Source organism: Bos grunniens, chromosome 13 (genome assembly GCF_055505025.1).
Source record: "Bos grunniens cultivar Pamir isolate PY7600 chromosome 13, Bosgru_T2T1.0, whole genome shotgun sequence".
Classification (NCBI taxonomy): Eukaryota; Metazoa; Chordata; class Mammalia; order Artiodactyla; family Bovidae; genus Bos; species Bos grunniens.
Window position 1 is genome coordinate 64721254 of NC_141177.1, and position 24278 is coordinate 64745531.

Consider the following 24278-nt stretch of genomic DNA (forward strand, 5'->3'; position numbering starts at 1 on the left):
CAACTTTTTATGAATGTTCATAATAAAAATGGGAGTCAAATTTAATACTTCACTGTTTCCTTTTCCTGAATTCAAATGACTCATTTATGCCCACTCCAGTTTTAGGATATTAGTACAGAAAGACAGAAATCTATTCAATAAAATATCATTCATAAATAAGGTTGAACATGGCAGCACTATTACCCAAAGAAATATTTCCTACTCAAGACATACTTCCCCTCCAAAATACATGTAGACAATGAAAAAACACAAGTTATCCCTAATAGCACACCACTGACATGTCACAGCATTAAATGTCATGTCCTCACACAGGCAAAATTTATTGGAAGAAACTATTATGGTGTAATGATAGCAAACTAATTTCTAAACATAAAAATGAGAACTTGTACGCAATACATTCTGAGAGGCAATCTAGCAAGCAATATGAAATACAGAATGGTTCTGCATGTGACAGTCCTTTTCCATGTTGTTTTGAGTAGAAATATTGTTCCTTAAGTGATCCAAAATTTTATACTTCAATAAACAGGACAAAATGTCCCTCTTAACAGCAAAACAAGGACTCAGCTTTTTTTCTCTCACCCGCGATTCTGGAGGCTAATATTTCAAGTCTTGAAAATACATATTTTTCCATCAATTTTCCACTTTGCAGCAATAACAAACTTGTCAGGAATATTGTTTTGGGATCCAACTTCAGGAACATATTGGGGGTAATAAATAAGTTGTCAAACTACATATTCTACCAAACTCCACCTAGTCTGCAGGTACGTGGCACATCCTGAATGTGAACCCTTCGAGGGCTGACTTCAGAAGCCTTTGATCTGGTTTTCAGTGAATGAACTTTCCTCTTTCCACAACTAGTTAAAAAACAAGCTAAGATTTAAACTGTAGCAGAGTGAAACAATGCGATACAGGATGACTTTACCAAACATTTATTCATCGGTACATTTACATAGAAGGCAGCACCATGCATGACACTAGAAACCAATGAAAACTTTGCCAGTGATTTGACTCACAATAAAAAACATTAATGTTCCATTTCTCTATGTTTAATTTCTAACAAGTTCAAACTACTCTGAACAAAATTATTTTTTAAACTCACCACAAGTATATGAATATAAAAACTACTGAATTACATTTGAAAATGGAGTCAACAGATTTCAGTTGTGCTTTAAACAGAAAAATTCTTCAGATAAAAAATGTTGGAAAACATGTTAAGGCTCCACGCTCCCAAAGGTCAGCTTGTGATGGTGTCCTATGAAGTGCACATGTTGGTGAATTAGCTGCACCTCTTACTGCTATTGTTAGTAGTAGTAGTAGTAGTAGTAGTAGCTAAGACAGTTCAGGATCTGTAAAATACTTTCAAGGCTTTTAAAAGGAAGAAATCCTACGTAGACTCCATACAGATTTCTCTTTGATGAGTGTCCAAGATCACTCCTTGAAAATCCATGAGAGTGGAGAGTCAGCCAATACAGAAGATACCTGGAGAACTCTTGCCTTTGTTTGCAAGTCTGGCTGACCTCACCAAAAGCTAAGGAGATGAATCAGGTTTCAATAACATGGGATTCATGACTCAGAAAAATATACATCATAATTTTGGTTCAGAAACACGGAATTCTGGGGCTTCAGACCTGTCACTTAATTTCTTTAGTCCAAAATTCCCCTGCACAGATGTTAAGCAGGCGGGGGCAAATGGTTTGTAAGGTGGTTTCCTCTGAAACAACTTCTTTGATTTAAATCACAGTGTTGGCCAGAACGGAAGATTCTGCAGACTGTGTAATGCCAGTTGCTTGAAAATGTGGATACTTAAAAATGGATGTTAATAAAGGTTAAATATCACTAACACTTACTGTGTGATCCCACTAATCCCCAGAGAGGGCTATTTTTAGAAAGAGGAAATAGCCAAGAACAAAATAAAACTAAAATCATCATGGGATCTTGGGGCTTAGCTCTTTTATTTAAGTGTGAAAGTGTGGCTGGTGACATCTGACATGTTCCCAACTAGAATCTCTCCTTTTTTTGGTCTATTTTTTGGAAGCTTCTCTCCTGAGTTATGTTCCCATAGAAATGAGTCAGCTTCAAAGCTCCTTTTGGACCTAGAGTTGCACAGGAGGAATATTCTATGTGAAAATTTACCCTGTCCACATGAAATTAATCATTTCTTAATGTAGTCATCTGGAATTTCAACACAAAGTTCTATCTGAATCATAGCAGATCATGAAGCAGATACCACCACCTCCACTGGTGTCCAAACAGGGGTTAAACGGATAGAAGACAACCACTAACCAAACAAGATCTGTCTGAGAAATTTTCATGCACCCAGATATGGCGCCCATTAGTAAATGAGGATGCTATCGAGTTTAGCTTAACTGAAATTCAGTGCTTTAATTTCTTATATTTGGTACCTTGCTTTGGTATCTTTTTGTAAGACACTATTTTTTGCAAGATTTCTAACTCTAAGTGGGAAGTGACATTATGAATACTGTTTGTTTCTTAGGGTCAATGATGCTGAAATAGGGACTGACAAGACTAAAGAATTCTCAAATTTTTAAAACTCAAGATAAAAACTCAAATTCAGCACATACATTTCTCAGAGTAAAATATATGAGACTCCTAGTTTCTAGCACAACTTGTAAAAAAATGTCTTAAAATATCCAAATCATACAATATCAGTTTGGCCTTCCAGAGAAGGAGTCTGTCACCCCCAGCCCAGAACAGAACCCACAATATATTACAAAGCACAGAGCTGAAAGGGAGGTTACTACCCAGCAGAAGCATCTGGAATTTTAAAGTCCATTACATCTCCAGCAGAGGGAAAGGAAAACAATGCCAACTCTAAAGCAAACTTAGGGCTAATGAGGTCATTACTAACAAAAGCAGGGCACAAGACCAAAGAAAAAGAAGGAATCCTCAACCCATATATACAGCGTTTCCAAAGGTCACTAGGTGAATTGGGGGCTTTTGGTTTGTTTTTAGTTTTAGTTTTTCGCCTTCCTCTGAAGCATCAGGGATTGGAGGCAGGATGCAGGTTACAGGAACTGGTGGACCAATGGTCTGATTCAGTATGGCAAGTCCTATGTTCCTATAATAAAGGGGAAATTACAGCAAATCACTTTGTATGCATACAGATCCAGGGACACATATACTCTCTTTCTCTCTTAAGAGGTCTGAATTTTCAACAATAAAAAAAGCGTTTAATGAAGATCAACTGACACACCAAAACTGGAAAAGTAGGGAAAACCTCACAGCAGTGAGGAGAGTGATTATTAATAAATGAAGGTTAATCTAACACACCATGTGCAATGCCTGTCGTCTGACAGGTATGCAATACCTTCAGCATTCTTCCCCTGCTCACACCACACCAAGAACATCAAACAAAAATGTTGACAAAATTAAACCAGAGCGCTGGCATGTCTTTATTCTACGTGTAATAAAATAAGAAATGGGGAATTTAGCAGTATGTCCAAATAAGAAAGCTAGAAGGATTAGAGGAAGAACAACAGAAAATTCTACTAGTCATGTTCATATATTTTTCCGATCATGCCTGGTAGAAAGTTCTTTGAAGGCAGACTGTTTCTCTCTCCTCTTTGCATCTACAGCAAAAGTAAATACAGTGTCTTGCCAACAGCAGGCTTTCCATAAACATACACTGATGAAGAAAACAAATTCCTGTCCCAATGAAGCTTCCTAATGGAGACATGGATTGTATTCAATCTCCAGTAAATGTGCTGAGAATGGAGTTAAATTTAGGCTTGTACTTCATATTAGAGGCTTGCAAAACACACCAGCAATCAAAGCATTTTAGGTCACGTGCTATTTTAATCAAAACAGCTTCTTACATTTTAAATTTGACAACTCTCACAAGCTAATCCCAAGATGAGCAACTCAGTAAATCCAACCACTCTGGTGGCAGAGCAAGTCTTTATTAACCGGATCTGTTAGCAGAGAGCTGAACGGCTGCAGAGCAAGTGCTAATAACCTCATTACCCACTGGGGGCCACACAGACAGAATGGTGCTGAATGCAAACAAAGGACGCAAAACACTGGTTTCAGGATTTTCAAATGAAGCCTTTGAAAAAGTCGAGATGCAATTACAACAGGGTAACACTTTAGTCCATAACAACCACAAAATGTGAATATTTCGTATACACATATCTATGTATTTTTTCCTCTCCCTGTAAAGGGTGCTATTATAAAAATATGACTTTGAAATCTTGCCATAAACCTCTAAATTTTGATTAAAAAAAAAACCCAAAACACAGCTTCATTTAACATCTCAGACACACTAAGAATATCTTGATCACTGGAAAGCACTTCTGTGTGATCCCCTTCTTTTTCTCCTTTCCCACGTGTTATAGGATCTAAACCTCACTTAACAAAATCAATGTATCGATTGCCTCTCTTGGCATTAACACTTCCTGAATAATTATAACGAACCTGCTCCTTTTCCTCTTGAAAACATGGGACTCCTTTACATTAATATTACATTAATAACCTCTCTGTGAACCAGTAAAAGCATAAACATAAGATGGGACCAACAGGGTTGTACCTGACTCACCCATTATCCTACTGAGCGCAGCGTTTCTTGTGGGTGATTCATCAAGACCCTCGAGCCCGCTGTAGAGGGAGTGGGAAATCCTTCGTTCTCTATCATCCAACACTGTTTCAATGGGCAGCTCGGGTCCAGAGGGGCTCCCAGGTGACTTCAGCTGCAGAGAAAGATGGAGAAAGGCAAAATCAGAAGTGGAGGCCCAGGAGCAGCGTGGGGGAATTATAACAACTTGCCCAAGGCCTGCATCCAACTGAGTACCAAATGAACTAGAACTTTTCACCCTGTACCAAAATAATTTGTGATGACAGCTCTGCCTAATGACCAACTTTCTGTGCCACTTTACACTGTGCCTCCCATGAAGTTCTGTCAGATTTCAAGCACTGGAGGAAAAATATGTATATTAAGGGCTTTTTTCCAAACTTATCTTGTTGCTTATTTTTTCAGTTTGATGGTTAAGTATCTGTTGAAGTCAATTTAAGTTATGGTTTAATTCAGAACTTTTTATGACATGCTGCTCTGTGCAACACATGCTTTATCATTACCAAAATGGAAGCTGAAATTTAACTCTGCTTTTTACGTTTAGAGTGTGTAAATACAGCTAACCATTAGCACACCATGGTGTGTGTGCAGGGGAGAATGACCACCTACACTCTAAGACCTAAAGGCCACTTGTTAGCTCAGGTGTCTTCAACAACACCCTGAGCCTCCGTTTTTTCTGCTGAAATTAGAAACAAATTCTATTCTCTCATTGTAATCCTAAGTATGAGAGAAAATAAACCATATAGGATAGGGACCTTCCTGGTGGCCCAGTGGTTAAGATTTTGCCTTCCAATGCAGGAGGTGTGGGTTCAATCCCTGGTTGGGGAACTAAGATCCCACGTGCCTCATGGCCAAAAAAAGCCAAAACATAAAACAGAAGTAATACTGTCACAAATTCAATAAAGACTTAAAAACCAAAAAAAAAAAAAAAAAAAAAACTATATAGGATATTGACAATACAGAAGTAAAGATTAAGTATTCTAAAGAAGCAGGCATAGATGCCTATTTCACAAACATACAATCTGCTAGATAAGTGGAGAATATAGGTTGATTCCCATCACTGAGAATTAAAACAGTGAGTGGCATAACAGTTGTGCCTTATAAGTTATGAATTTCATAAAAATAATAGGAAAGAGAAATCTATGCTAGTAAGGCCATGAAACAATAGGGAACAGAACATATAAATACAAATCCTCCCAACGGGGGCTCCAAGGTTAACCACACCTGATGCTTTGGCAAAGGCCTACAGCCAGAGGCAGGGAGGACTTAGGTAGTGGGGGCGGCGTGGAGGCAGGGGCTCCAGCACAGCAAAGCGAACAGTGCACGTTCCAAACACAGAGGAAACCACAACCGTGGCTTCTCCATTGGAACAAATTCTTATTTCTGTTAGAAGCTATCATCTGTTTAATATAAATGAGATATTTAATGAAGTTCCAAATTGTAGACTTATCTCGCCCAGTTTGATAAGCACTGGGGAGATTTAATGCATTGAAGGGTCAACACAATTACAACTGGAGGCACGTCAAACTGCAGGAGAATAATAAACGTGCAGTGCTGGTGAATTAGACTCAATAAGGTTTAAATTGTGAAATGAGGATTTGTTTTATTAGTTTTTTTTTTTTAATTGCAGATTACAACCGACAGCTTTACTGAAAAGAAAATTAAATACTCAAGGTCTCGGATATAAAAAAATAAAAGAATATTTTCTGAAAGGACATGATGCCATAATTCCAGGGGACTCTGGGGAGGCAAAAACAAAAATAAACACAGCAAATACCTGATATCTTTAAAAATAGACATGCATGAGTACTTTTAATGAGCATAATATTAAAGAGACTCACTATACAAGTCTCAACATGCAAAACCTGCATCCTACACAATAATTTATTTCATCATAAGACAGACAACACATCCTTGAGTTTGCTTAACAAATACATTTAATTGAACTACATAACTGCAATTTTTTAGATGATAAACTCTTTATAAAGCATCTTTACGCGAAACCCCTAAATATCCCGAGAGGCTATTTCAGAATTTTATAAAGTCAAATAAAAATTCCATTTAAAGAATTGTACACGCAGGCTTTCCAGAGAAAAACAATAAGATGCCTGTTCATTAGGAAAGTCATACTTGAGCACTTTCCTGGGAAAGCATCTGCACCTCCCCACCTCCCTAACTGTGTCTAATTTGCATCTCAAAAGACAGATTTAAATGAAGACATCAATGGCCTCCTACATAAATATTTAACAGAAGATACAATGCCTTTTAATTTCTTAAAAAAAAAAAAAAAAAAACGATTGGAGTACAGAGTTTTGTTTTAAATCTTTTGATGATTCTTTTTGTTGTTGCAAGCAAAGAGTTTAAGAAAGAAGAGTGTATCACATCGGAGGTGGGAGTGGCCACTCCAAGTAAGGTGGTCCTAGAAGAGTGGGTGGCCTTCCTGCAATATGGTTTGCTCCCAGGCAGACCATATATTCTCCTTATATGAAAACCTTATCAAATTAAGCTTAATTTGAAGAGGACACCAAAATAAAAGGACTGCAATTTTCACTTTGTCTTTTCAGCTGCAAAAAAAATGTTCTTCCATGCAACAGAATTCAGTCCCAAGTAGGAGCAGAAGTTTGGGACCCCATCAACTCCAGTGCTAGGAAAATAGGAACGCCTTTTCACCCATTTAAGAGAATTCAGCTCTAGGCTGCAACAAGATAACCTATACTGGGGATCAGCATGAAGTGATACAGTCTTTTCCCAAAAGAATGTGCAAGTGCACGCCATGGGCCAAGAAATATCCTACACTCTTTGACCAGTCCATTTATTTCATTTCCAGTTGCTAGCCTCACAAAGTAAGAAGCTAAGTGAATAACAAAGATTCATGCCAATCAATATTTATCAGAACTTCATTTACGAAGGCATAAACATTGGGAATTACTCCATACCTAAAAACGATGGAAATATAGCATTCTCTTAAAAAGATATGTGGCTTTTATAATCAGGAAATAATAAGTGCTATTTAATAACAAAAAGCTGGATACTGTCCAATGAATATGCTTTATATTATACACTTGGCCTACTCTTCCTGGGAAAAGGTGAAAGATTGGTTTCTTTTTAAAAACGAATACAATATCTATAGGGCTTTGTAAAATCTCATGTTGTTGTAAGTGTGCATTAGCAGATCAAATCATGTCTTTCCCATAAAGAGAATGTATCCCACCATCTCAACTATAAACAGTGAAAAGCTGGCACAGATACTGCCCTAATCCCCTTCAGCAAGCCTAAAACTGGGTCCGAGTTAGTAATTGGCACGATCTCATTATCTGATATTTCAGTCTTTATAAGCTTATTCTATTTTATCCCCAATTCCTGGCACAGAGCAGGCACTGGGTGAATAATTGGATGAATAAATTCATTTCTGAGTGAATGACTCAGAGTTTCCTTAAAATGGTTTAGAGATATCATACATATAGGCCATGTGGAAGGACACAGCACAACACCGGAAGTAAAACAAAGTTGATTGAGATGAAAAATCACACACTGTAGAAAGTACTGGTTTGGTCAAAAAGTTTGTTCAGGTTTTCCATACCACTTAAAGGAAAAACCCAAACGAACTTCTTGGACAACTCAATGCTAATATCCAAAGGACAAGTTAACACAAAACAATGGATAAAAAGACGGGGTTTAACTTTGGAAAAGAGTGACCAGAGTTTCAGGGCACAGTTCCGGGTTCTGCTTTTATGAAGAACCATTGCTAATGACCTTCATTCCATGTGGTTGAGAGCAAGGACCAGAGTGTAAAGTAAGCCTGGACGCGGCAGACGCAGAACAGATGGCCTACCTGACTCAGGGTTACTGTCCACACTTCCCAACACAGCCAAAGTATCAACTGCCCAAACAACACACATGCCATCAGACCCTCTCATGTGCCTAAGAGGGATGGACACCTCGCTTCTCAATTTCTTAAATTACTTGCCGGCATTAAGCACATCATTTGACCTCCCTGTGTTTATTTCTTCACACATAAAGAGAATCATAAATGATACCTTAGGCTCCTTTCTATTCTAATATAGCTTTCTAATTCTAAGAGGATTAAACTGAGAGACAGAATTCATTTTAAAGTAGTCCTTGGTCAGTTCAGTGAGTTTTGACAAATTGATAAATCCATGTAACATACACCTCTCTTTGGATAAAGGGCATTCCCATTTCCTTATTAAATTCCTCCCTATTATTTCCCACTCAATCCCAACTTGCTCAAAAGCAACCAATGATATTTTCATCCTAGTTTTCCCAGTTCTATATTTTCATATAAATTAAATAATGTTAATAATAATATTAGTAACAGTATAAAAAATTAATAATCCCAACTGATATCACCTTATTCATTGCTATGAAAATGCCTGCTGCGATGATTAACAAGAGCTTATTATATCTATAGGCCAATTTGAGAGAACTGATACTTCAATGATACTGAATCTGCTAATCATGTATCACTCCACTAATTTCGATCTAACTTAATTCTTCAGCAATGTTTTATAGAATTATGAGTACAGAGACTACCTGCATTGTTCAATTCATCCCAAAGTATTTTACAGTTTTTGATATATAGAACAGGATCAGCTTGCTTTGTGGGAAGACAGGCTTTACTGCAGTGTAAACAAAACGGGTTGAGGGGAAGATCCTTCAGGGAGCTGCAGCACAGAGCCCTGCCAGGTGACTGGGCAGCTGCAGGGGATGGAGGAGAGTAGGGAGGAGAGATTCCAGAGGAGGAGGTGACAGAGACAAGAAAGGCATCTGAGAGGTCAGGGTCACCCCAGATTCCCAGCTTCAATTGCAGAAACAGTGGAGCTATTTCTTCGGGGAAGGACAAAGGCAGATGAAGACCTCGAGGAGGAACTCTAAGAAGAAAAAGTAGAGGTGCCTCAGAGACACACCAGTACACGTCTCCACTGAAGAGGGGGGTCTGGAACTAGAATAGGTCCCTGAGATGGTAACATGATCACAGGATTCATCACAACGAACACAGTACCCGAACACCAGGGAACAAAGGTCTCCCAGGGAGCGTGTGCAGAAGACACAGCCTAGGAAATGCCCTGAAGAATACTAACCAATAAAGGAATAGGCAGAAGAGAGCAACCTTAGAGGAGACAGAAGGGCCAGACTGAAGTAGGAGAAAAATGGAGAGAATTGACAGGAAAGGATTCAAGAACGAGGCAGTGTTCACAGACTCCTGAGAAGTCAAGAGGAAGAGACTGAGAAACATCTTCTAGAAAACGTCTCGAATGTGCTGTATGGAAACAAAGAACAGAGACGTGCAAGGGAAGATGTACCTAGTGCAACGAGTTGCCAATTTTTTTTTTTTTTTATCTTTGGCCATACCACACAGAATGTGGGGTCTTAGTTCCCCAACCAGGGATCAAACCTGCACCGCCTGCTTTGGAAGCCCCGAATCTTAATCACAGGACTCCCAGGGAATTCCGCAGAGTTGCTAATTTTTAAAGAAAACATATTGAGATAGCACACAGCACTTAACACATATAAGAGAGGGCAAGGAAAGATGTGACAAAGCACAAAAGATGAGCCTTTTGCAAATTTTCATCTTCTCTAGCTTGAAATTAAGTATGCAAACCCTTGATTTAAAGATGAGTCAGTGAAATAAAGTTCTGTGATACTGTCCAAGGCCGGACTACACAGCTGATGGATAGACCCAGAAGGAGGGAACTTAGCACATTATTCTGGCTTGAGGTTCATGCAGGACAAGACATGCTCTGGTTACATCAATATTTACGGTAACATAATTTACACATACCCTCTCAGTAATTCAGGGAGATGTTTCTCCAAAGGTAATATATAATATAAGTACAACAGCAGCAAAATCATGTCTTAAGACTTATGGGAAGCTGAAATGAGCTCTTCTGTCTTCATATAATTCTTTAGTTAAATCCTGTCAGTACAAAAGGCTTTTCACTGGTATTACAAAGAGAACACAGCACTCGTGATAAGATTTTTTTTTTATCTAATTGCTTTATAAGCTTACTCTATCCTAAGAAATAGTAATAACCAGCAATGTATGAAAGTGATACCATAAAGAATATTGAATATTAAAGTCTATTACTGCCTACTGCCGCTGTTCCCTTACTTATATCATTTTCATTCACATAAATTCATATGCAGAAGTGAATGAGACAAAAAGATATTGCAGTGGGATTTCAATTCCATGCTTCTTATAGGGAGACAGGGGATCAAATCAGTGCCTTTATCAAAATATTTTCAGGCTAGTACAGGTTTGTTTGGGGAACAAAAGGGAATCCCCTGAACCAGATGAAAGCACGTCAAGATTCAGGATGCTGACCTTGGGTGTGTTTCTCACAGTCTAAGTGCCCATATAATGTTTCAATGCTTTTCTCTGAAGGAAAACGTTGAGAAGGCGACAACAATATGATATACTGTCCAGGAGAACATCCAGGGATGGAACCCCCACCAGTTCTTTTTGTTTGTTTTTTATTTGCACTGGGTCTTAGTTGCAGCATGTGGGATCTAGTTCCCTGACCAGGAATCGAACCCAGAGCCCCTGCACTGGGAGATTGGCGGCTCAGTCACTGGGCCACCAGGGAAGTCCCCCAGTGTTTTTATTCACTGCTATCCCCCAGGATCTAACACATTTTCTCAATGAGCATCAGTCTAATGAATACAGTCTTAGGGAAAATCAAATTCTTCCATTTTTTAAAAAGACCTAATAAAGAACAATGTGTCTTGTGAACTAACTGTGGAGATAGCTCTTTACAGGACTTAACGTTTAAAATATCAGTGAATGATTTGGAAACCAATAAAAATAACCATTCAAGAAAATCAATCCAGTAGCCTAGTCTGAGGGACTAGAATTTATATTTAAGAATGCAAATGTTTTACTTTCACAGTTTTTCACTATGAAGTTTCTAGTTAAGGTGACACTCTTCTCTTGCTGTCATGGAAATTAACTTGTTAATTAACATTAAGTCATTCTTCATTTGGAAAATAAAAATGTAAAAGTAAGTCTATGGTCAATAATTTTTCAAAAATTGGTCACCTCTCCACTAACTACCCCCTGAGCTCAAAGGTATGTTGCAAAATCCAGTTGTATTAACCAATTGGATGAGCCATCATCATGACCTGAAAAGTTTTCTTTATATATTAAACACAGATTTTAAAATTAAGAAAAACACCTAAGCAGGTTAGGTATACTTTCCAGTTTGTGTGATTTGCTAAACATTTTCTCTTAGTTGATTTAAAAGTATGGGGAGTTGAACATAGAGAAAAACAACAAACAATACTTTCAGCAAGCAGGTCCCACCTCTTTCCTATAGATGGCACATACTTTATAAAATGTCTTAAAAAAATCGTTTTTTTTTTTTTTCAGGTTCTAATATTCATTAACAAATCTATATTTAATTCCCTTTAAATTTTCAAATGCTCTGCTATTGAAACGTAAGTAGTATGTTTCTACTTGGTATGTTTTTGCTATCTGGGAAAACAAAAGCTCACGTTCTTCGAGAAAGAAAACCTTCCCACTCACAGCTGGTTAGACACAGCACAGGTGCAGAACCCACCATGGTTTCATGCAGCAGATATCACTGAACAGCAGGTTCTCCAGAGGAAAATGCCCAGCCCTACAGTAAAGGACGAAGCAGGCCAGGTGTGGGAAGGGAGGATTCCACTTCTGACCACGTCACAAGAGAAACGGGCTCTCCCCCTTGAGGGACTTTGCAAGAGGCACCCAGTCTAGATAAGCAATCGCTGCTTCGGTGTTTCTCCCTCCTGGTTCAACACCGATGAACAGAAAAGAAACGGGACTCTGAGCAGGAATGTGTGGCACCCAGCTAAACAAAGGTGCCTTCCAGATCCCGGCATTAACTCTTGAGGTGGCAACAGAAATATTACTGCATGCTCAGGAATATTTTGAGCACAGAATTAAGAAAATAAATCACAATCTAATGACAATGAAATAAACTCTAGCCACCAGAGATAACTGAGAATCTTCTGCGGTAAAGCCCAGGGACCTGTAATCCTTCGTCCAATGTTAGGAGAGAACTTGGTACTAGGGCCATTTCAGATGCCTTTTGTCTTTCTCATCTTTACCTCAGTGCATTTGCTTATTCTCCTCGCCACAATGAGCTGGATCATTCCTCGCTTGTTCCCTTCAGTGGACATGGACCTCCGGAGGGTTTCCATGGCATCCTGGTTTGTCTTGCCCAACAGGGATTCTCCATTCACTGCTATCAGTTGATCATTCACCCGAAGCCTCCCATCCTGGGAAGGAAGCAGGTAAAAATAAGTGCCATTAAATAGTTTGTGATAAAAGAAGCTGCTTTCCCCTTCGTTAGAAAAATAAAATGAAAACAAAGCAAAAAAAAAAAAAGGGGGGGGGGCTTTAATACTAATGGATTATGCCCAATTGAACACTAGCATAATAATGTGTAAGCAGCCCTTGCAGCCTGTGTCTACTTCAATCATTTATACATTTGTAAATCAAGTCATTATCATAATCTGTTTACCAAAATAGCATACTAATTCAAAGGACACAAAGTGATTACTTTCCTGCTTCCACAGACACCCAGAGAGGTTATTTACAACCCAAGACGTGCAAAAGCTCCAGGCTATTAGACAATTGCAGAGAAGAGCAGCACCCCCTCAACAGACAGCCAGGACATTTTCTCTCCTCTGGGAAACAGAAGTGACCCACGAGAGGGGAGGGGAAAGAAGAGGGAGGGATTAACCTTTCCTGTCAGGCAGGTCTGTGCCAGAACCTGAGCTAAGTCTGCAAAGATAATCTTCATTTCACTAGCATGAACCTGGGCTGTGAACTCAGAGATCAAAAATGAGGAGCTGAAGATAAGACTTGCATCCCCAAATGGAACATCACTGAGATTTCAGCAGTTGTTTGATCCTGTTTGGGTTATTAGGCAAAAAGCCAGAAAACATTTAAGTGTTACAGGGGATCAGAAATATGCCATCCCAAAACACACCACTTTGGCATAGGGATTATTCTCAGCGGAAGGCAAGTGAGAAATGTCAGACACAGAGAGAGGGCTCTGTCCTCCGTGCCTCTGGCTGAACCCAGGGGAGAAGGTCCTCCTTGTGAAGGTGCCAGTTCTCTTCTCTCTAACCTGGAAGTGGAGAACAACCCTCACACCAGAGACAGAGACTTACTGAGATGAGTCTTCAGAAACAAACCTTATAAAAGGAGACTTTTCTTCCGTGGGTTCCCTTCAGAGGTTTACCATCCCACAACTGACTGCCCCTGGAAGCCCAAACCGTCTTTCTTCGTCTAATCCCTACTCTACAACTTATCACCATTTGCTAAAATGGTATACAAGCTTCTAAATCTAACTGCTTCCCTAGGTTTTCACTTCTTCCTGGGGAGTCCCCATACACATAAAATTGGAAATTTTACCATCAGTAAAATTTGTAAACTTTTTCTCCTATTAATCTGTTTTTTGTCGGTTTACTTCACAGGCCACAGAAATGAACATACATAGGGAAGAGGAATGATTTCACCCCAACCACTTAAATGTTTCCAAGGAATAGGGCTATAAATTAAACATTTTTGTGAGTGCGCACACGCTTGATAAGACTGACATTGGCTTACTTTCGATGCTGCTCCTCCATTAATAATGGACTTGACGAAGATTCCCAAATCTGCGTGGTTCTCTTTCGACCGGTTACCTTTGACACTGACGCCAAGACCAGCAGATCCTGAATCATTCAGCGGAACTTCAAACGTCAGAAATTCCCGGGTGCCATCAGGTGTGAGAACAGTATCCTCATCTTCTGCTTTCTAACAGGAAACAAAATCGCACAGTTATATTCCAATGTTTCTGTTATTTTGAAGGACTGCTAATGAGCAGTTCTTTAATCATAACAGGCACAGTATTTCCATGGAAGTTCCACAACAGGATCCATGATAACAGCACATACTGCATCCCCTCCAGATGATTCCTGGAGCCAGCTGCTAATATTTTTATGTGACTCTTGTTTCAATACTGAAACAAACCTAAACCAGATTCTGAGAAATATAGGAGAAAAAATGTATCAGAAGGACTAAAGACATGTAGGCTCCTAGAGTTTTGGTTTGTTTTTCTTTTTTGTGGGGGGTTTTCATCTGTTTATATATTCTAAACCACAGGAGAAAAACAGAAACAGCAGGAAATCAAAATAAATATAATTCATTTGTCCCTTTGTTTTTCACTAGAAATTTTCAATGTTATTAATAGCTTAATGTTCATTAAGGGTGTATTATCTTATTCTCAAACAACAAATCCTGATAATACAAAGTCAGCAGAAAAAGGGGTTCATTTTCAGAGAGTTGCTAGAGAGTTTTAACCTTCAACATTTGTGAGACAAAGTAGAGATAAACAACTTTAGAACAAAATTTTTTTCCACAGTACTGTATGATACATACTGCAGCTGGTGGATATTATTCAAGCAATATTATTTAATTAAGAGTTGTATATGCCAATCTTGATTTTGTAATAGTAGACATCAAATGCATAAGAAGATTGCTGCAGAACCCAACACATTTGAGATGCACAAACTTTGCCCAGCTCCTCCCTAAAAGCAAGGAGCAAGTGAATGTCTCAGGTATACCTGATGAAAGGCAGTGTGATGACATAGAAGTATTTGGACACTGGAAGAGGACCTTGGTAGTGTTCCCAACTGTACGCTGGCCATCTAGACATGTGGCACAAGTTCTTTGAATCACAACTAAATGCCTCATCTAAGCTTACAAAGTTTTCCTCCTTCTCTTTTCGGACTTTCGGAATATTTTTCCTGCATCCACCTAGTCATTCAGACTGAGATTATCAAAATACGCTTGAAGAATGGTTAAACATCTAATGGTACTTAATGAGGCTGGATTATAAGGCATGCTTAGAAGATTGCACTTTTAAGAAACTGTTCAGTTACACATGTGTAAGCCTACTGCAGAGCAATGGAACTGTGGGCAGACTTCAGCTTTTTTCTTTGCACCTCAACAAATTTTTAAAAATTTTCTAATAATTATCAAAATTAACATAATAATATAAAATAATTGTTAAAAGGCCTTTGGGAAGTTAACGTGCAATCTGAGATATCTCAATCAGATGAAATAATTTTTGGACATACAGAGTTTATCAGTAAGAGTCTTTTTTTAGATTATCATAATACAAGAGGTACATTATCCAAATCCACAATAATGTGATTTATTTGTTGTTTCTAACTTACTAATATTCAATGCTAACACTCACTGTGCCATCTGAAAAGATAGCCTCAAAGTTATCAGGACAAGGTATGTTTAAAAAAAAAAACTCTAATATGTTAAAAATATGAAAATTATATACTAAAGAATATTTTTAAAAGAACTTGAAAACATACAGAGGGATAGTATGTTAACTATAAAAAGTACCCAAATCAAAATAAATCCTATACCTGTGCATTATAAAAGCCTTCTTACATTTAAAATATTCCAAGAGAATAATTATAGCTCAAATAAAAATCAATGGATTGGGGAAAAATAAACATTAAATATTCTATTAAAATACTGACATCTTAGTTACTATGCAAAAGTATCTTTATATATTTGTTTTGCTCTATAAATTTTATTTTCATCCATATGGTTCAAAACAATTGGAGAGCATAAATAAAAACCTTGCATGAATGAACATAGCTACCTCAATATAAAATGTTTCTGATGTTTGAAATACAAAATAGTTTCAGAACACAATACAGCCCTTCTAGTTTAAATTCAGAGGAAACTGAAAGATAAAATTCACTTTGTGAATCAGAACCAGTACTTATATTCCTGGGAAAACTGCATTTGAAAAGACACAGAAACCAAAGACAGTCCCTTACAAGGGCACTTTTAAGTCTGATCATTCAGTACATTTATTTGCCCCAAATCTGGAAGGTTCTTAATTGTCACTTACTGATTTGTAGCTTCAGTTTGATTTTTTAATGTTTACTTACATTGACATTTCCATAATGTTCTACTAAGACTTAAAATTTTCATTTTTCTTCTACTCGAAAAATCAAGATAAGGAGCTGACTGAATACGTGAACAGAAATTTTAATGAAGTTCAAATCATTTCCTGACATGTTGCCCTGCTCCGAACCTGTTTTAAAGGAGACTGTATTCTCCATGGAAAAGTTTCATTTCTTATGAAAACTGCAGGATGGGAGTAACACTCTTTCTCAGCTTTCTTATCGAGTCTTAAATCATTATTGTCATTAAAACATTTAAGTGAGAGACTGTACTTTTCATTTGATATTGTATTATTAATCCATTTCACTCCTGACATGAGTGAAATTAACACCAGTTTTTACAACTTAATTCTCCAGCAGCAAAATGTTTTTAAAAAATTTGCTCTTCAAAAACTATTTCAAAGTCTACTTTACAGAGAATTTTTCCAAAAATCTTACTAGTATGGGGATCTCTTCATTCTGATACAAGGAGAAGCTAATTTTCTATCATCTTCAACTGTTACTCCATCCAGATTCTGTACTGTATCAACTGTTTCTTGAGTCAAGATTTTTTGTAAAGAAACACAATAAATACTTTGTTTCCCTTTAATTTGCCCCTTAAGCCATTTGGACATGAATGTCACTCAAATATACATCATGTCCCTCATATGCACACGTGATTTTTTTTTCTGTCAATACAATCTGGCATGTTTTCCCTTAGCCATTACTCTATAGGCATTTTTGCCTTCTAATGCCCAGAAAAAAAAAAAAAAAAAAAGAGCATTTTTGCTAAGCATATTAGAAACAGAAAACTTAATGCATAGGCAGTATGAAGGCTATTTATTTTCCCAATAATCCTCAGGATGGCAGAAAAGATGCACACGTATGTGCAGCGAGACAGAAAAATAGCCACAAGTGATCTGCACTAAAGCCTAGTTTTCCTTTCTGCCCCAAACAACAGTCCCAATAGCCGAGGGGACACAGGTGGCCCACAGGCCACTCTGAGCCTGCAGTTAATCTGCAAACTTGGTAGCAAAAAGTAGAAGTTGATTATATTATGTGGCCAAAACATGGTCATTGGGCAGGGATTAGCGCTAGGATGGGCAAGACAGGGCTGAAAATTTTATGATGGATCTTACAAAATAAGTACGGCATCATATTCTCATGCCTAACTTGAGTTTTCATACAAGTTAAAGACAGAATACACTAACTCAACATCTAGAGTTTAAATAATATGCAAGTGTAGCAGACAAATAATAATAACCATTTACAGTTTTAATCAAGAGCAGGATTTTTTAAAGTAAGAGATGGTAGGAAAGGAAAGTGAAGTCGCTCAGTCGTGTCCGACTCTTTGCGACCCCATGGACTGTAGCCTACCAGGCTCCTCTGTCCATGGGATTTTCCAGGCAATAGTACTGGAGAGGATCGCCATTTCCTTCTCCAGGGGATCTTCCCAACCCAGGGATCGAACCCAGGTCTCCCGCATTGTAGACAGACGCTTTACTGTCTGAGCCACCAGGGAAGTCCAAGAGATGGTACTGTGTTTATATTTTAGGCATAAAGGAATAACCCTACAGTTTAAGCTATAGATTTTATTTTATCCCATATGCAAGATGAATGTTTATGCATGATATTTGTGCTGATATTTTAAGGTTAATTACTCTTATTAGCAAAGTTAAAATGTCACATCTGGTTTTATGTGCTCTTTTCTGATTCAAACAGTAGATCTAAAATAAATAATATTTAAAAAATTTTTAATGTTTTGCTTGATGCTACAAATACTGAGGAGGGGAAAAAAAAAAGGTTTTGTACCATTGTTAATCTGTAATGTGAAGCCAGAAAAATCATTTCTCAAAGAAACCCCACAAACCCAAATTGAGGGACATTCTCAAAGTAATTTGCTCTTCAAAAATGAAAACCAAAGATAAACTGAAGAAACGCTCTGGATTAAGAAGGACTAAAGAGACATGACAACGAGACGCCAGGCTGACTGTACAGTGGAAACTGGACCAGAATGCGATGCATGTGTATTCATTCGTTTGTTCACGTCTGCACACCAAGAGGGCCACTAACTGAGACAGCAGGTAATCCAACACTGGTAAGTCGATGTTGGCTTCATGGCTTTGATGACTATAACCTGGTTACATGCAAAATGTCATTCTTTAGGATACACACACTGAAAGGTTTACAGGTGAAGGGGAATTATGTCTACAATTTATCTCAACTCTGAAAAAAATTATACAGTGGAAAGGAAAGATGGAGATATTAGAGGGAGGGAGAGGGAAGAATGGAAGAAAATTACATATCAAATGTGGTTAAATATTAACAAAAAGACAAATATACTGGAGCTCCTCAGACTATTCTCGAAACTTTTCTGAAAGAATGATGTTTTAGGATAAAAATTACACATAGCAATTAATCCAGAATAGTATTGCTATATCTAAAACAGTCCTTATTTTTAAAACAAACATTACTACCAATATAATCTTTAAAATGACATGAGCTCAATAGCAAAAAAAAAAAAATAGAATAAATTTTAAAGATAATTTTTATCACTCTACCATTAAAGGACGACAATAAAAAATAACTAAATTTCCCAAGGGAAAATACACCAAACATTAGGAAAACTTTAACTTACTTTAGTAAAAGTAGGGAATTTCAAATGAATCCCCTAAACATGGATACAGATTAATTATACAAAATCATTACTATTTTTGTAAGATCATGAAAATATTATTCTATCCCAATCTTGGAATAAGATTGTTTTAAAGTAAGTTTGAATCATTTGAATTGAAAAGTATTTCACTGAATCATAGCTTTAAGCTTGAGTACTTAAAGCACTAGAAATAGCACATATTTTATAAAATTCTTGGTGATAATAGCAACATTTGATGGTCAAAGCCAAACTATTGTGATTACGTTAACATATGATTAGGTTAACATATGATTAGGTTAACATGTGATTAGGTTAACATGTGATTAATGTGTGATAGTAGAAATCTTCAACAAAAACTCAAACTAGAGAGTTTTGTATTCTTCCATCAGTGTTAGCCAGGAGAGCCCATGTTTGAGGATCAGAAATGTGTGATGATCAGAAATGTTTGATGAACAGTTTATCCCAAAGAATTTATAAAAGGCTTTGAATGAAGAAGTACCAACCCATAATTCAACCCCCCATTAGGCTCACTATGTGCTTTGTCTGACTTTGGGCTGTTTTTTCCCCAGCTTTTTGAGATATATTTGACATATAACACTGTGTGAGTCTAGGACGTACAAAGTGTTCATTTGGTACATTTAGATATTGCAAAACCATCAACACCATCGTTTAGCTAACACACCTCCATCACCTCACAAAACTACATTTTTTTGTGGTGAGAACATTTAAGATCTACTGTCTTAGCAATTTTTGAGTATACAAAAATTATTAGCTATAATCATCATGCTCTACATTAGACCTCCAGAATTCACTCATCCTATACCTAGTAGAAGTTTATACTCCTTGACCAGTGTCTCCTCTCCCTCACGCTCCTGATACTCCAGTCCACCATTCTTATCTCTGTCAGTGTGCAGGTCTTTCATCTCCTTGGTTAAACTTATTCCTAAGTGTTTTTTGGGGTTTTTTTGATCCTATTATAAATGGGATTGTTTTCTTACTTTACAGTGGGGTCAACATGGTAGGCTCTACCTGATCTACCACAACCATTACATTAATAAGCCTATGACCAGACTTACTGATAAGCTCATTAATTTTCCAGATCAAGATTATAACCTATCAGTTAGCTTATCCCCAAATTTCCTCAGTGTATCCTTGCAGCTTCTACAGGGAGATTCCCCTGGCTCTGCAAGGGATCCCAAGTGGAGATTCCATGCATGTTAAATTTTTGACCTTTAAGCATGTTTCATATCTTATCCATATGCTCTAGCATCATCTCTAAAAACTATTATTTTCTAAAGCCCTACTTATACCCAGTAGCTCTGAATTTGTTTTACATACAGTGATATTCTTACATGGATCTTAGGAAGAGTTCTTGGGGGCCTTCCTAAGCAGTTTTGCACTGTCCTTTAAGCCCAAGGAAGAAACTGGCACTTTGGTAAGTTAAGGCCTGATAGCCTGTAGGTAAATTCACTACATCATTGTGATGCTTAATTTTGTGTCCACTTGGAAGGTGTTTTGGGATAAGATTAACATTTAAATTTGTGAATCTGAATAAAACAGATTACCCTCCATATCATCCAATCAGTTAAAGAAGAACAGTAAGACAGGCCTGCCTGAGCAAGGGGGATTCTCAAGCAGACTGTCTTTGAACTTCATCTGCGCTGTGGACTCTCCTAGGTCTCTGTCTGCTGGCCCACACTGCAGACTTAGACTTCCCAGCCTTCATAATCACACAAACCAATATCTTTTAACGAGTCTCTCTATAACTATCTACATATCCCATTGGTCCCATTTCTCTGGAGAACCCTGGCTAATACATACATGTATTATCTTGTCCAATCTGGATGAGCACAAAAATAAACTATCAAGTGAATAAACTTTCCAAAGGCAACGAGTTTGTTCAAGTCATGCAATAAGTGACCTTGAGCCTATGCTAAATAATTCAGCTTTTTGTCCAATTTTGAATGGATAACCTAAAACTCAGTAGGGTCTAGCTACCCACTCTGGCTAATTAAAACAAAATTTAGAAGATGTACAAGAAATCCAAGTCTCAGATATTTAAAAGGTCTATCAGCCATTGATACAGCTTGGCTCATCTACCTAAATGACCTTTTTTACAATTTCTAAGACTTAATCAGTTCTGAGAGTCATTATGATCAACTAATTGGGTTTTAGGGCATTCCATTCTCACGGTGCTTACAATCTGAAAGTTTAACGAATATAATGTCAGAGAACTTCACTACGAGAATGAATTTAAGACTTGCCACCAAAAGGCAGAGAGAGACCCTGAAAGCCAATTTTTAAACTGTAATTTTAAAATACAACCTCTAACAGCCCAAAATGATTTTGCCTATCAAAAGTAGAAAAAGAGACCCAGGTGTGAGATGACCAAAGAACAATAAACTGAAAAGAAAACATTTAGACAAAAGAAAAAAAGAAACTTTACTTTTTTTTACCTAGCTTGGAAAACCCTCATCAGAAACAATTTCCATTTGCTATCTCAAGTCAGATTCACATATGCACATACCATCTCTTTTGTTCAGGTGCCTGAATTGGCATTTGCTCTGGCATGCTATCAGAGAAGGCAATGGCACCCCACTCCAGAACTCTTGCCTGGAGAGTCCAATGGACGGAGGAGCCTGGTGGGCTGCAGTCCATGGGGTCGCTGAGAGTCAGACATGACTGAGAGACTTCACTTTCACTTTTCACTTTTATGCATTGGAGAAGGAAATGGCAACTCACTCCAGTGTTCTTGCCTGGAGAATCCCAGGGACAGGGGAGCCTGGTGGGCTGCCTTCTATGGGGTCGCACAAAGTCAGACACTACTGAAGCAACGCAGCAGTGGCAGCAGCAGCCTGGCATGCTATCATGACCACAAAAGGTTTGGGGTGAAGCACAGAATAGAAGGCACCTGGACATTCCCAATGGAATACCACCTTTAAAGCCAAAGCTGCTTCTTCCCAGTGGTGATCTAAAACTTCAGAGCTAGTCCTCAATTTCCTCACCAGGACGGATTACATGTTCCAAAAGAACACGCTTATCTTATGGCATCATTCTCCATCTCAGATCATCTTAGGCATTAACAGATATAGTTTACTTGTGACGCCATTCACTTTTCCAAAAAGTTCTATGATATTAAGGTTCCAAACACCAAACAGTGGTTCTTCACCCAAGGAACACAGTGCAAAATACTTCCTGCTTTTAGTATCTACCTTGCAACTCTTTCATGGTGCGGTTATTGCTATACAAGTTTTTTACTACATATAAACAAACCCATCAATCTGCTCTCTTAGGACATTTTGACTTTGTCATGCCAGGACAACCATTCACTAGCCAAATTTAACAGAGAAATCTTTCACATATTTCCTCAATACTTTTTGGTATGTTTTTAGATTTAATTTCATAATCAATTGAGATTTATTTTTTATGGTGAAGAAAAATGAATCTAAATTTTTAAAATCAATGGCCAATTGTTCTAAATACTAAATAAACCACTCTTTACCACTATTTTGAAATGCCTCCTTTAACAAACATGCGCACACATGTAAACACTGGGACCGCTTCCATCATCAATGTGTTTAAATTATCTACTTGTCTGTTCCTACAACAACATCATGCTATTTCAATGCTTAGCTTTATAATACATTTTGCTAGCATTGTTGTTTGTTAAAATAGGAAATAAAAAAGACATTCTTAAGGCCCACTTGATTCTTTAGAATTAATCTGTCTGATTTTGCCTCAACCTACCCCACCCATAACCACACACACACACACACACACACACACACCATTGTGATTTTGATTAACTATCACAGACCTATTGATTTAATGGATAAAAAATGGAGGCTGTGAATTTCCTACAACCTATACTTATAAACATGTGATATTCTCCAGGTTGTTTCCTGACCTTTCTCTGAGGTCTGATTATACATCCATTTTTTGTAACAATGGAATATTTCAAATGATATTTTGCTTGTTTATTAGGTTCAAAGCTGTCTGGCTATGAATGTGTCAATGAAAATTAAATTATGTTATACTATATTTTAATAGTGTTAATTATGTCATTCAGATTCATAATATTCATGTTAGACATATTATTTGTCTAACATGCCAAATTTGGAAAAATATGTACTAGCATCACCCACTGTAGATATGGTTTTGCAAATTTTCATTTTCTTCACAAGGGTTTGAGAATGACATGTTTTTGTGCTGTGATGTTTAATGTATAAAATATCCTGTCTGTTAGATTTTCTACTGGATAATATCATGTGTCAATATAAAATACTCTCTCTTTTTTTCCCCATGTAGTGCATCCACATACACAAAAACATAAGCTTAGAAACTAATATGGCAATTCTTTCTCCTTCATTATGTTAGTACTGTCTGCTTATTCTTTTATTTTCAGCCTATATTAAGATTTGTCTTCTAAACACCTATTTTTGCATTTTAATCAAAGCTGTGAAAACTTACTTCTGTTAGGAGAATTTTTAGTCCCATATAAAATGTCATAATAACTGATAATAAATTAAAAAATTATTAAATATGTTATTATGACAATATGTTTAGTCTAACTGCTGACATATTTTAGTTTTCCTATTTATGACACATTTTTATGCCTTATAGTCCTATTTTTTTTGAATTGAGTTTTCTTTTTCTTTTTTTCATTTTTGTAGCCAGTTGTAATATAGCACTTCACAACTCATAAAATACTTTACATATATATATGTATGTATGTGTCATATATATATGTGTGTGTGTGTGTGTGTCTTATATGTGTGTGAGTGTGTGTGGGTGTGTGTATATGAAATTACGAAGCTCAAGAATTTTAGTCCCTCTTATTACGCAGGTAAATAGGAGAGTCTTTAACGTCCATTTTTTAGCCCTGTCTGATCAAAAATAATCATGAAATATTCTTCATTTGGGGTAGTAGCAATAAGTCACTTAAAGCAAGACCAGTTTAAGATTTAATGAATCTATGTAGGATCTATTATGAGCCAGGAAAAGAGAGGACAAGTAACTTCATAATTAGTAAGAAGTTAGTTTGATTTATCTTTCCAACATCTCTGCATC

General features: G+C 37.3%; 1 protein-coding gene across 50 annotated transcripts in view; it reads right to left on the minus strand.

The window, feature by feature from the left end:
- Nucleotides 1-24278, minus strand: part of PARD3 (par-3 family cell polarity regulator) — a 579141-nt gene that overhangs the window by 211143 nt on the left and 343720 nt on the right. For 49 of the 50 annotated variants that reach the window (XM_086334618.1, XM_086334607.1, XM_086334597.1 and 46 more), the window contains 3 exons: nucleotides 14205-14393; nucleotides 12695-12865; nucleotides 4556-4706 (listed from right to left, as the gene is read on the minus strand). In XM_086334618.1, the coding sequence (XP_086190744.1) occupies nucleotides 4556-4706; nucleotides 12695-12865; nucleotides 14205-14393 (511 nt within the window). Of the gene's footprint in view, nucleotides 1-913; nucleotides 3080-4555; nucleotides 4707-12694; nucleotides 12866-14204; nucleotides 14394-24278 lie in introns of those variants that run through there. The other variant, XM_086334643.1, reaches the window with a different exon arrangement.